Source organism: Gadus morhua, chromosome 22 (assembly GCF_902167405.1).
Source record: "Gadus morhua chromosome 22, gadMor3.0, whole genome shotgun sequence".
Lineage (NCBI taxonomy): Eukaryota > Metazoa > Chordata > Actinopteri > Gadiformes > Gadidae > Gadus > Gadus morhua.
The window spans coordinates 17,058,890-17,073,361 of record NC_044069.1 but is presented as its reverse complement, the minus strand read 5'-3'; the positions used below and the strand labels follow the sequence as shown (position 1 = coordinate 17,073,361).

Sequence of the window (14,472 nt, the reverse complement as noted above, 5' to 3'; positions counted from 1 at the left end):
CATGTTGATAAATCGCTGCCTCCTGCCGTGCTTCCCCCCCCCTGCCGTGCAGAAAACCCATGCACTCGGGGTTCTGCCAACGGGATTGGTTCCGGTGTTGGGAGGAGGGCCACCCGGGGTGGGTTTTGAGTGGCTGCCCGACTCTACATTGCACTGGGCAGAGGTCCAAACCGCTGCCGTCAAACGCAATCTCGGTGGAAACCGCCCGGTAACTCCGCGCAACTCCCCCCCCCCCCCCCCCCCCCCCCCCCCCCCCCCCATGAAATCAGACGCCGCTGATGCACAGACACGCAGCTCTGCCATTCAAGGCGTGTCTGTGTGTGTCTCTGTGTGTCTCTGTCTGTGTGTGTCTGTGTGTGGGCGTCGCAGCCCACACACAGAAGAAGCGCTATATGTTCCCATTGCTTCATGCCCACATGATGCAATAATGTGTGTGGGACGTCATGCGCCGTATACTACATGCAACATGTACATGTTATCTGCTGGAAACGGCCCGCCACATGTTCCGTACAAAAATACGGATTTATTTTGAGTATGTTCCAATTGTCAACATAATCTGGATCATGCTGCGCCTCAACATGTTTATTTATATACCTGCAGCTTTGTTATATATATATGTTTTTACTGCACCAAGAAACCTGATTATTGTAGGTTTTTGAATCTGTATCATCTTCTGCTCTCGATACAAGCAACTTTGGTTTTGGCCTTTTTGTCTGGATGGAGATCAAAGCATAATGCTTGAAGGTTCAAACGGAAAGTTCACTTGTTTCTTTCAACAATTCTAACAAGAAAATTAAATGCAGTTTGAAGGCTCTCTGCAAATTCCTCCCTCAATTATTTATTCAACACAAAACGAACACACCTCACACACATTTAATTGTCTTTGTCGCTCTCATTTCTCATTATGTCTCTTTGGCGCGTGTGCCATTTGTGCAAACAAACACACACATGCACACACATACACAGACACATATCATGACAAATACAATCATACACAACAGCTCACATTCCTTTTCTCTACCTTTTAGAAAATCCATTTCTCTTTGCGTGGAGAAAGGAAACCTTTGATCCACATAGAAAACAGTACACTTTCAAAAACAACCCAATGGAATACAAGACTAGAAAGTGTCCTATTCTATTTTGTGTCACAGTCAGTGGTGTTGGCGGGTTTCCCTTTTGTGTGAAGTGTAAATAGAGCTGTCAGCCCTGAATAGTGTCTTGCTTTTCCATCAAACATGGATCAGCCTCCCAGGCCTTCAATAGCGCTGTGTTGTCTGCAAACATGAACATAGAAACTTTGTGCTTGGTCTAATAACTGTCTTTACTTTTTATTCTGTCATCTTTCACCCTTTCTTGCTCCTTCCTCCTCATTACTCCTTCTCTCCTCTCTCCTCTCCTCCACTCCTCATCTGCTCCTCTCTCCTCTATCCTTCTCCACCCTTCCCCTTTCCTCTCCCCTCTCCCCCTCCTCTGCTCCCCCCCCCCCCCCCCCTCCTCCAGAGGCCCTGGTGGGCTCCTGGAAGGACCCGGGCTCCGCGGGGCCCCTGGCCCCGTCCAGCTACAGCTCGTCGGGGGGCTACTGGAGCTGGTCGGCCCCCAGCGACCAGTCCAACCCCTCCACGCCGTCGCCGCCCCTCTCCGCCGACAGCTGCAAGCCCTTCAGGGTGCCCAGCCTGGGGAACGGCGGCGGGGGGGCCCCGGGGCCCGAGGACCCCAGTCTGGACGACCAGGACGGCAGCAGCCTGCTGTTTGACGAGCCCATCCCACGCAAGCGCAAGGTGAGAGAGAGAGAGAGAGAGAGAGAGGGAGAGGGAGAGGGAGAGGGAGAGGGGGAGAGAGAGAGGGGGAGAGAGAGAGAGAGAGAGAGAGATGGATACAGATAGATGGTTCTTTCAGGAAATTGCACTTTAAGCAGCAGCAGCAAACACCATGTTACAAATAGAATCAGAGTTTAAAACAAGTAATAAGGTGCCAAAAGTACAAAATGCTAAAAGCTAAAGATATATATGAAATAATAATATCCAAGAAGAATACTATACAAGGCGATATTTACCTGATCAAACAGTGAATAAAAAGAAAGGAAATTGGAGGAGACGTACGGCAGGGATTGGCCGCCTTCAGTTTGTTCCCCTTAGTGAGTCAGGGGGAGCTATGGGGGGCCTTTCGGAGAGATGAGTGGTTCGGAAGGACAACAGCAACTGTTTGAAGCAACAGGAAAACAAGCACGCCATGGTGTTTGGACCAAGAAAGGTTTCCACATCTTTTTGAACTGTTGTGGAGCTCCAGACCCTGTTATTCACTTATTGTGACGACCCATGCGGACGAGTCGCCTCTCTCCTCCAGTGACGGAGGCTCTGCCTGCGCTGTCCGCCGATAGAGGGGGTTGATTGATTCTACATTTGGGCAGCACGGTAACCCACGACGCACACTAACCCGTCCGTCTACAAACCACACCGCCAGCCTCGGGCTCCGTCCATCACTCCTCTCCAAGTCAGCCCCTGTCCTTACTGAAGGCTTAGTTATGCTGCCACGTTGACAAGGGGGTTGACAGACCCCTTCACGTCCTTGCGGGACCCTCCTTGTGTCCACCGCCATGGACGGACTTGTGCGTCCCGAAAATTGTAACCTTCCGCCGAGGCGACGCAGCAGCAGGGGTGATTGGTTCGCTAACTACAACCTGAGGCAGTTTCACGACTGCGTGGGAGCGTCTGCGTGGTCATCGCGTCGCCGTGGAACCCTAACTGAGCCCTGAGACTCTTCCCCCTCCTTACCTCCGTCTCGTTTTCCCTCGAGGTCCCTGCGCGTCTCGCTTCATTCTGCCCTTCGTATCCTCTTCGTTCACTCCTCTCCTCCGCCCTCCTACCTACCTTGACTCCTCTCCCCTTGCTCCCCACGTCCTCCCGTGACGCGTTTGGCCCTTCATAATTACTTTTCAGCCTGCGCTGATGTCCGCTGTGCATTGGCGCTTAATGATGTTAATACAGACGCCCGGCGGACCGACCAAACGGGGGAGGGAGGGGAGGGGAGGTAACTCTCCTTTATAGCCAGCAAGAGAATTAGGACCAACAAATGAGCTCTCTCTCTCTCTCTCTCTCTCTCTCTCTCTCTCGCTCTCTCTCGCTCTCTCTCTTGCCCTCTCTCATTTGCTCTCTCTCTCTCTTTTGCCCCCTCTCTCTCTCTCTCTCTCTCTCTCTCTCTCTCTCTCTCTCTCTCTCTCTCTCTCTCTTCTCCTGGGGAAATCGATAAAGACCCCCGCCTGGCGGGAGAGATGCATTAATTTGTGGCTTATCGCGGCTGTGTGAAGCATGGAGGAGCAGACAGAGAGGAGTGTGGGGGTGGGGGAGAGAGAGAGGAGCTAGGAGGTCGGGGAGATGGAATGGATCCAGGCAACAGGGAAGGGAGAGGAGGAGGAGGAGGGAATGAGCTGAAGGAGGGGTGGAGGGATGGTTGGGGGACAAAGCAAAGAGGAGCCTTCATGGGAAACAGGTTTTACACTTGCGGATATGAAATTACTGGCACGCACATGCACAGGTACACACACACACGCACACGCACACACACACACAGACACACAGACACACACACAGGCATAGTTACAGGCACAGGCATACACTGACACACTTGCACACAGGGACAAACACATAGAAACAAGCATGCACACACACACACACACATTCTCACACACACACACACACACACACACACACACACACACACACACAGCAGGTTTCAGATGGAAATGCTCCACAAACCCCCGTCTTGTGCGCCCGTCTTTTCTTGGTAAGACAAAGACGGGCCAGTGCTCCCCATTCAATTAATTGCACAATTCTTCTCCAAAGAGCGTAACACACACACACCCACACACACACACACAGACTTAACAATGCACGGGGGACAGAGAGATGATTGTTGTGTGTGCGCACAGGTCTGAGCAGAAGGGCTGGGGAGAGGGGGGGGCGGTGGATAAAAAAACATCCAAATTAAATAGCGAGCCTCCACAATAGCTTGACAGACAGGCTCATAACAGCAGTTTTCTAAAAGGCCCTCTGAGCCGAGGGCTTTGGAGCCGTCTTAGCACGGCCAAACCTCTGAGGAGGCCGGGACAGAATCACCCAAACAATGGCCGTCTCCTCCGCGGCCCGGAGAAACATCTAATTACAGTTGGCCGATGGAAGACACAAAAGTTGCACTCGCTGAAGACCACTGTCGAGTGAATGTATCTTGGCCCCATCCTCCTCCTCCTCCTCCTCCTCCTCCTCCTCCTCCTCTTCCTCCACCTCCTCCTCCTCCCTCGGTTCTGATGATAGATGACGAGGGAGAGAGGGATGCAACCTTCGTCAGGCTTCAACGGCTCTGAAAAATGGTTAAATGGCGGCTCGCTTTCACTGAGGGGGGAGTACTGTCGGGAGGAGGATTCTGAGAAATGACTGTTCGACACTCATTATGTTACGCGGGCTCACGAGCGAGAGTTAATAAGGGCTCCCGGTGAGTTCACTCCGAACCCCGAGGTACTTTGAGGAGTTTGACGAGGTGAATTTTAAGTGTGTTGCATTAGCGGATCAGAGGCGACATGAAACTTTTGGGTATTCTCTCAAATTGGTCTGCTCTCAAAGGGGTTTGTAGTTTCTGGTTGGTTTGAACCCGGATGGTGTGAATATGTTAAATGACCTCAAATATACTGTGAGACACAATCGGACTAGTGGCTCTAATCGCTCTACATCAAGGAATTATATATCGTTTCTCGAAACAAAATCTTTGATAAAATATCAATGATGAGCCTTGAATTCTAATGTATGAGGCATTTAAAGGAACATGGTGATGAACTCTGAACTCTGTTTTTCTTCGCAGAACTCCATGAAGGTCATGTTCAAGTGTCTCTGGAAGAACTGTGGAAAGGTGTTGAGCACTGCAGCGGGCATCCAGAGACACATACGCACTGTGCACCTGGGGTGAGAGACACACACATACACACAACAGCAACTCAGACAGACAGACAGGCAGTCAGACATAAACAGACGCACTGTCCAACTAGGTTAAGAGTTACACGCGCATGCATGCACCCACACACATACACACACACATACACACACACACACGCACACACACACATACACACTAATGCCTAGTTCCCCCCGAGCACTGCAGTGGGGTGTGGCTCGGTGCGGCTCGGAGCTGGGTCGCTCGGTTACGCTAAATCGGGCTTGCGTTTCGCGTAATGCGCACACACATACGCACTGTCCAAATGGGTTGAGAGATGCACGCACGTGCACACACACACACGTACACACAGATACTGTCCACCTTTGCTAAGAGATCAACGCACACATACACACACACACACACACACACACACACAGACCTACACACACACACAGACACATGCACATTAACAACACACACATACACACACAAACATTAACACAGACACACACACTGTCAACCTGGGGTAAGAGATGAAATTACAGACACGCACAAACACGCACACGCACACACTCAACCTGGGGGAAAAGATTAACTCACGCACACGCAGTACCCCCCCGCTGCCCCTTGCCCTCCCCATCAACCTGTCCCACTTCTAATCAGAGGCTGTCAAAACAAGGGATTAACGCAGGGAAAGATTATCGTCACGGCAACAATTGCTCTGGGCATGCGGGTGGGGCTGGAGGTTTGTGTGTGTGTGGGTGGTGTGTGTGTATATGGCCGGCTGGGGGCTGATGGGGCGACCCAAATGGATGAGTGAGCTGCACCAAGGCTATCGTAGCGCAAACGCCACGCATACTAGAGGCGCTCCCCCAGGTCTCCATGTCCGTCCAGCAGTGGTTGGATCCAAGGGGGTGTAGCACACGGGGATAACACAGCCTGGTACTATCTCATAGAGAAGGGGAGTCAGCCTGGACCCGATTGGCCGTAGACATGGACCCTCAACCCGCGCTGGTCCCGGGCCTCGGATCCCCCCGGCGTCAGGTCCTGAACCCGGTGGAGACCTGTAATTCATACTGACATTCAATTACAGCACGGCTGCTCCTCTCAGTGCACACACGCTCAGTCACACGCACGCACGCACGCACACATACACATGTTCACACACACACACACACACACACACACACACACACACACACACACACACACACACACCCCGCGGCGGTCTGATAAGCGGGCTGACAGTGATGTGGAGCAACACCGACACGAGGTGCCTTAAAAAACGGGCTTGACGTAATGGAGCAGATCCTGAGGCCCCGCCCCCTACCAAGTCCAGGTCCCCTCTGGGGCCCCTCCCCTTACCTAGACCAGGTCCTCTGAGGCCCCGCCCCCCACCTAGTCCAGGCCCTCTGAGGCCCCGCCCCCCACCTAGTCCAGTGCCGTGTTCCAATATCCATACTATCCGTACTTACTAGCCTAAGTTTGAGTAGGTAGGGCGTTCCGATTCAGATCGGGCGAATATAAGTGTACTGAAAGGACCCGGACGGTGTACTCAAAACGGTCAAATCGCGAAGTGTGTGGCGATGTACACTTTTCGTACTCAACGGCAGCCATCTTAGCTACGTAGAGGAAGAGGACCGAGCCGGGCTGAGCCAAAGTCGGCCCATTTTCCCCATAGCCTGCATTAATAGAGACATTTGGTCGTTTTTATAGCTTTTATGGCTTTTTATAGCAGCTAGGCGTAAAGAGTTCACCGTTCGAAGCGGGATGTTTATTGCGGGGGAGGAGCCGCGGAGGCAGTCGTGATCGTAATTTCCGGTTAGTGCACCGCGGAGTATTGGATTTGGAACAACACTGGCATCTGAAAATTAACGCACTTAAGAGTGCGGATAGTTTACTTTGTTTAAGTGTACTCATGGAAGCATGGATATCGGAACACAGCACAGGTCTCCTTAATCAATGTACAACAGCTTGTAGGGTCCAGGACACCCAGGATGACCCTAACCCTAACCTCCACTGCAGCCCCTCCTGTTATCCTGGGCTCCACGTTGGCCTTACTATATACCTGATTCCTATATCTGTATCTTTGATATCCCCTCCCACACGCACTGACCTTCATCCTCCCCCCCCCCCTCCCCCCCTCCTCCCCCCTCCCCCCCCTGCTCCTGTCGCCAGGCGGAACTGCGACTCGGACTGGAGCGACGGCGAGGAGGACTTCTACTACACGGAGATCAAGCTGAACACGGACGAGGGCCTGGGCGGCCCCTCCCCCGCCACGCCCTCCGTCCTCTCCCCTCCGCTGCCCCCTCACCCCCACCCTCCTCCCCTCTCCCACCTCCCCCCCGCCGCCGGCCCCGCCCAGCCCGGCGGCGGCGGCGGCGACGCCCACCGCTCCCCCGCGCAGAACAGCATCGGCATCTCCGTCGCCAAGGACAACCACGGCGGCGTCTGCAACGGCCGGCTCGGAGGGGGAGGGGGGGGCGGGGCCACGCCCCTGAGTCGCTCGGCGCCCAGCGCGCTCTACCTCATACACGCCGACCACGCCTACCAGGTGGGGGGGTGTGTGTGTGTGTGTGTGTGTGTGTGTGTGTGTTTGTGTTTCAATACTACTACTACTACCACTAATGCTACTGTTGAGGAAGATGATGATTCGAGGGATTTGTAATGCTCAGAGTTTGATGTATATCTTGAACACAAAGGCAAACAGGCGTCCTGTTATTGTTATTCTTAGTCTTTGTTCTTCTGCACCCAACGGTCATCATTTAGCCACTAACCCAACCCCACAGGAACTGAGCTAAAGTGACGCTCTTAAAACTCCTCTTTTAACTGCCCAGTCAGTCCTGCTTACCTTGTTTGTAACCGCCCCACACACACACACACACAGACACACACACACACACACACACACAGACACACACACACACACACACACACACACACACACACACACACACACACACACACACACACACGTCAGTAAGTAGTGATTTGAGTTCATCTATGTATTGAGTTGCTGGGGCCACTGAGCCTCCACTGTGGGTGATTGATCCAGAGTTGTCTGACTGGCTCCTCCCTCCCCCCCGGCCCCCAGGCCACCGCCCCGGTCTCCATCCCCTCGGCCGACAGCGGCGGTGGGGGTCCGGCCGTGGGCAGCTTCACCCCCACCAACAGCTTCAGCATCTCCTGGCAGTCCCCGCCCGTCACCTTCACCGGGAACTCGGTGAGCGCTCCGCCCGCTCAGCCCCGGGCGGGACCTTTGCATTTCTGTCCTTTACTTTGAATCAGACCCCCGTGTGTGAGTATAGCAAGGTAAAGGACTGAGTACGCCAGTGGGGACATGATATGTTGTACCCTTCAAACCGGCTCGCGCCTTAAGGAAATTAAATTAAATCTGAATATGTTTAAAAGCTTGCGCTAAATGAATAAGTAGTTGGCCTGAATAGTGAAAACGGTTTGTATAAATCTTTTAAGAGCTAAGGTACACTAAGGTAGAAGGCCTTCTTTAATCGCGAAACTGAAGTCCATAACAAATATACGGGAAGCCAAATTAATATCCAAGTTGAATGCACTACTGAACTCTTCGCTGTGCATCCTCCCAACCCGCCTCCCCTCCTCCCCCTCCTCTCTCCTGGCTCCTGGCCGCTGTTTACTCCTCAGGTGTCCCCCTGTAAGAGCCAGAGCTTCAGTGAGCAGCGGCCGCAGACCATCGCCGTGCTGTCCTCCCCGCCCAGAGCCACGACCGCCATCAGGTACTGAGGCCACGCCCCCACGCTAACCGTTAAGGCGCACCACTTGATGTTTTAGAGTATCTGGTTTAGGGCCCGACCGATATTGATTTTTGAGTGCCGATGCCGATGCCGATTATTTTCAGAGAAAAATTACGATTACGATTTAATCGGCCGATTAAAAACGAAACAAAAAAAAGCATATAAAACGTAGTTTTTGATACCTTAAATATACTTTAAACACTTTTGACGATGCAGAATGTTTGAGTGTTTTAGAATACATTTACAGTAAAAAATGAGTGCAATGTAAAATGTAAAATAAATAACTAACTCCCGATGTGCTGCGCTCGTGAGCAGTGACTAACACGTGCGTGCTGAGCAGTATGGTCTCACCGTTAGTCTACAGTGTAACAAATTAACATGGCCTGGGACCTAAAGAAAAACAGGCACAACATGCTCAAACAACACGCCTTGTGAGGTGAGCGCGCAGCTGCCTGAGCGAGCGTGCTTTCATGTTGTACGGTAAAATTCCATCTCCTCGTTTTTAATCCAGCTAAAGTTGTTAGTTAGCAAGGCGAGTAGGAGCGCAATCTGCAGGATACTAAGCGCAATATCATTTCAAAAAAAAAAAATTAAAAAAAAAAAAAACGGTTGTAATCTGCATCTTTTTGGCAGATGTTGATAATTTTCAAAAAGGCTATAATCGGCCGATTAAATCGGCAGGCCGATGAATCGGTCGGGCCCTAATCTGGTTAGCGATCCACAAGCCCCTCCTTAGCCCCCTTCGGCGCTAAAGCTAAAGTCAGGGGAGCGCACACTGCTTGCTGGGAAGAGCTTATCTTGTTAGCAAGGTGACATAGCCCCCTTCCAAATGGGCTTATGCTAAAGTCATGCTAGCTCACGCCACTTGTTTTGGTTTGACCTTGTGAGCACTGGTCCCGTGTAGCTCTGTCTATCCAGTATTCATTCAACGTAATGGGATCGCTTTGGAATATACATTTGTCTGAGTATTCTCCGGGTATTTGGTGAACAACATTGACCTTTTTGAAGGCTTCTATGAATTAATGATGAAATTCTGTTTATTACAAAAGCCTATTTTGTTAGAAAGTACCGTTTGAAATTGAGTCTTGAGACGTATTGTTTGTAATAGCCCCCTAGTTTCCATAAGCCTAGTAAGCCTTAAAAAGAAACATAGCTACTGTCATTGTTCAGTTTCCAATGTAGAGGACAAAGCCTGTGGTCCATGGTCTCACAATGGAGGAATACAACCCAGTGTTAGTGTTACTCTCTGTCGTAGTTTAGGGATTATATTTTGGATTTTACTACCTGCCTTGTTCTACCTGAACTCATTCTTGGAAAGCTAATCGGCACTCCAGTTGATATTTTTTCAAAAAACAGAAAAAAACATTGGGTTGGGTTCTTCATATGTCGCTCTGATGCTGGGCAAAATGTAAATGTGCAGCGATAGGCTTTGGTTGTCAGTCATGATGTCAATCAACATTTGCTGTGCTATTCTCTCTCTCTCCCTCCCTCTCTCCCCCCTGCCCTCCCTCCCCCCTGCCATCCTTCCCTCCCTCTCTCTCTCTCTCTCTCTCTCTCTCTCTCTCTCTCTCTCTCTCTCTCTCTCTCTCTCTCTCTCTCTCTCTCTCTCTCTCTCTCTCTCTCTCTCTCTCTCTCTCTCTCTCTCTCTCTCTCTCTCTCTCTCCCCCCTTCCCTCCAGCCGGAAGGTGCGTGGTGAGGGTAAGAAGTGCCGGAAGGTGTACGGGATGGAGAACCGAGACATGTGGTGCACAGCCTGCCGATGGAAAAAAGCCTGCCAGAGATTCACCGACTGAGGCTCCGCCGTGCCCACCACAGAACCAACTCACCCCGCCTCCACGACGCCCCCGACCCCCGGGGCTTTGGCCTCCTGGGAATGGGCTGGGGGGAAGAAGTGTGACGACCAACATTCTGCATGCTCATCATCCCTCGACATTTGTGTCAATATCTGGCTTCGCCCCCCTTAAGCTCCCGCCTACTGCTACTCTGCACCAATCCCGTGGTTGAAGAAACCAAAGGGGCAGCCGGGTCCACCAATAGCATTCCCCGTCCAGGTTGCCCCGGTGCTTTATGCCCGTCCTTCCTTCTTTCCTTCCTTCCTTTCTTCCTTCCTTCCTTCCTCCCTTCCTTCCTTCCGTCCTTCTTTCCTTCCCCGGACTTCGGGGAAAACCCACGTGCAGCTAAACAGGGGAAGAAAAAGAACCGAATTGACGCATATCTGCGGTTTTATATTGTTTTTGGAGTTTTGTGCTGTATCTTTCTATGTAACTCTCCCATCTGTTCTTCAATGGAAAGTATACAAAGTGAACTTCAGAAGTAGTTACGAAACCTTTTGGTCCATAGAACTCAAGAAGGCAAGTGAGGTCTTGGCTTGAGCTTTGTTTTGTCCGACGTGGTGGTGGTGATGGAGGAGAGGCTTCCCTCTTCTCGCCTCCACATGTCCCACTCTTTATAGTGGGCCATTTCTAACCCCCCTTTTGCAGCTTCTGTGGCCCAGCACAGGACGGTGTGGGTCACAGGATGGAGGGCCGGGGGTCAAGGTGTAGTCATAGACCCAGCCGGAGGCCACAGGACATACCATAATGAATGATCAACGCAAAAGACTCCATATACAAACACAAAATATTACATTTACAGTCAGGGAAGGCAGATGGTACAGACCGCAGCAGACTGCATGCGGACACAACCGGTACTATTTTATATCTCTCTCACTTTTCTAACTGAATTTGTTTGTCTTTTTTTTGTATCAGGAATGTGATTTTAAAAGACAGCAAAAAAAAGAATCTGCAAGAAAAACTGGTCAATACAGCACCACTCACAAATGAACCGTTTCTCACACGTCACACAAAAACAATATGTTACAACCAAAATGTACTCTCTGTTCTTGGTATCCTTTAATAAGTCTGTGTACCATGGTGTTCTATTGTTTTTTCTTTTGTTATTTCGGCTGTGTCCAATTAGTCAGCTCAACCGGAGGGGGCGGGGGGAAAGGCTCATAACCAAAAGTAAGGCACTTGCGCTGTCTGTGTGTTTGTGTTTGTGTGTGTGTGTGCGTGTGCCTGTGTGTGTGTGTGTGTGTGTGTGTGTGTGTGTGTGTGTGTGTGTGTGTGTGTGTGTGTGTGTGTGCCTGTGTGTGTGTGCCTGTGTGTGTGTGTGTGCGTGTGTGTGATGGAGCACTTCTAGAGAGTTGATAACCTCTTGTTACTCCCATCATGCCCTGGATATTGTGATCACCAAGCTAGTAGAGGAACTCAGACATTAAGGAAGCCTAACATAAAATGCACTCTGTTTTAAGAACAGTGGCTCTTTGACAAGCTCTAACTCACATTGTTAACAGACTTAAAGTGTCATGCAATGGTGAAATGGTCAAAACCAGCTTTTATCACTGGTCTCCATGTCGGCAAAAACATTTTTTCAAGGCAATCTCCATTGTGATTTCAAAATTGAGTGATCTTGACGAGCATCCACAGCACGTTCAGTACCGTAGGAATAAGCATAATGAATCATGCTGCTTCAAATATTGTCCAACCTTTCCCTGGGAATCTATGAAAAAACAGAATCATACCAAAATATGAACTGACCTTAGTGTATTTACTGACCTTAGATGATGTCCTTTTCTCCTCCGGCCTTTGATTTTGTGACATGCTCGTAATGTTGTGAAACGGTTGGAAATGTAGTATACAATACAAAGAGAAATCTTATCAACATCTGATAATGGTTATACTATATACTATACTGGTTATACATGGATTTGTTTATCCAACCTTTTCTCTCAAATTCATGATTTTTTGCACAATTTCTAGCACATCTAAATCAAAATAGGTCGCCCAAGAAGCCAACACCAGCCATTAAACTCGAGGGGCTTAGCCTCCTCAAACCATCGCTTCCCTCCTCACACCGACAACGCTTTCTGTGTTCACTGTTTATCTTTTATTTCAATAGAGATATGTCAAGCTAGTATTTTCTCAAAATCTCTTGTCTGCCACACATTGAACCGAGAACTTCTCGTACTTGAGAGTTCAGTGGAGGTTTACTCTCACAGCGGGAAATTGGAGAAACCTAAAAGTCCTCTCTTCATCCGTTATGTTGTGTTTTCTTCCATGTCGTTACTCTACTTTGAAATATTTCTGAATATTTCAAAATGATCTTGCCATTATGTGAACGTATTGTTGCTTAAGAAGATTAAGACAAATATATATATATACTTAGAGAAAGAAAAATAGTATAAAATACAACTTTGGACTTGAAGGTAAATCCGAAAAGAGGTATGTTTTTTTTCCGTTTTTTTTTTTTTAACCCTCGCATACCTACATGTATATATATATATATGTTTTGTTTAATTTTCATGTTCTCCTGAAAAGGAGATTTCCTGGCCAATTAACCCAGTTTCTATTTCCAACAGAGGAATGGTCACACACACATACACCCCTAAACACACACACACACAAACACACACACACACACACACACACACACACACACACACACACACACACAACCACATTGACATTCATGCAAAAAGACACGGATCTGAAACAATGTTTGGCCAAAACCTTAACCTTATTCCTCCCAAATCACTCCTCACCGAGCTACACAGTCCCATTAGCAATTGACTTGGCTGACAGCTCAGTGTGTGTGTGTCCATGTGCATTGTGTGTGTGCGCATCATGGAGCCCCAGGGCTGGCTGGCCGCCCCTCTCTCCCCCCCACGCAAGGCACCAGTGTTTCAGTGTGGGCCCTGCAGTCGTCGTCTCCCCGGGGATTCTCCGGCCGGTGGGATTGAACTGGTCGAGAGGCACCAGGGGGCTGTCCTAGAACGGTCTCCTGCTGCAGTCCAAACCGTTTGACCGGGGGACGTGAACATTCACCCACCATAAGCGATGTTTTGGGTGGATAATGCGGCATCCCTTTACGCTTTCGCCTCTCTGATTTCACCTTGGTTCAGTTCATTCCTTGTTGTTCCATTGCATCCAGCCGCGAGGCTCTTGTGTAACATTGCTGACGGTGCTTCATGGGTTGTGTTTATCAATGACTTGTCTTCCACCATACAGAACCTGTTGAGTCCAGTGTAAAGGCCCCGTGCCGGTAGGACAAGATATACGTATAAGGGCGTGGGTATTGTAAAAAACCAGACAGCGTATCGGTAGAATGAAGTTCTGAAATGTTTCTCTAGTCGGCTCTGTGTTTGATTTGACAACTCAAATGAATGATGAAGTGACGGTCAGCCTCAGTGGCCTCTCCCAGGTACCAGGCGGGGTCTATGCTTCTGGACAGGTGCCTGCTTCTGTATTGGTTCTGTTCCCTTTCCAATGAATCAATGACCTGAGCAATGAGGCATTTTCAAGGCTCTTTTATTTTTGTATTTTCAACCTATTCCATTTCATAATCGGCTTATAATGGTGCTTCTAAAAGTCTCTACGAAACATTGTGTTTCTGTTTTTTTTGTTTGTTTGTTTCACACAGAGTTCCACTTCTATGTCTCCCATGCGTGCTGGTGATCACACTTGCAGCATACTCCATTTTGTACCCGCTGTTACTCTGTAGAACATGAAAATAAAAACACCATACGCTTACGTCTACCCAGTGTCCAGACAACCACTTTAGTCGACCCTAAAACACAAAACTTATTTTTTTCACTTTCCTTTCACTGCAGCGATTCTTTAGCTTGATTTTTATTTTCTTGAGTTTATTTTCCAGATGAATAGCCCTCATCGTTCCTCCTCCTACTTAAATTTCAGGATTTATTGTTGGCTGCAAGAACAAAACAAAAGGCCAACATTTATAT

At 49.5% G+C, this 14,472-nt stretch overlaps 1 protein-coding gene across 3 annotated transcripts in view; it reads left to right on the top strand.

The window, feature by feature from the left end:
- The window catches only part of znf704 (zinc finger protein 704), a 48,465-nt gene extending 34,199 nt beyond the window's left edge, over positions 1 to 14,266 (top strand). For all 3 annotated transcript variants that reach the window (XM_030346903.1, XM_030346900.1, XM_030346901.1), the window contains 6 exons: positions 1,501 to 1,778; positions 4,849 to 4,949; positions 7,099 to 7,474; positions 8,015 to 8,143; positions 8,581 to 8,672; positions 10,369 to 14,266. In XM_030346903.1, the coding sequence (XP_030202763.1) occupies positions 1,501 to 1,778; positions 4,849 to 4,949; positions 7,099 to 7,474; positions 8,015 to 8,143; positions 8,581 to 8,672; positions 10,369 to 10,483 (1,091 nt within the window). In that variant the 3' untranslated portion in view covers positions 10,484 to 14,266. The remainder of the gene's footprint in view (positions 1 to 1,500; positions 1,779 to 4,848; positions 4,950 to 7,098; positions 7,475 to 8,014; positions 8,144 to 8,580; positions 8,673 to 10,368) is intronic.
- Positions 14,267 to 14,472: the final 206 nt, after the last annotated feature.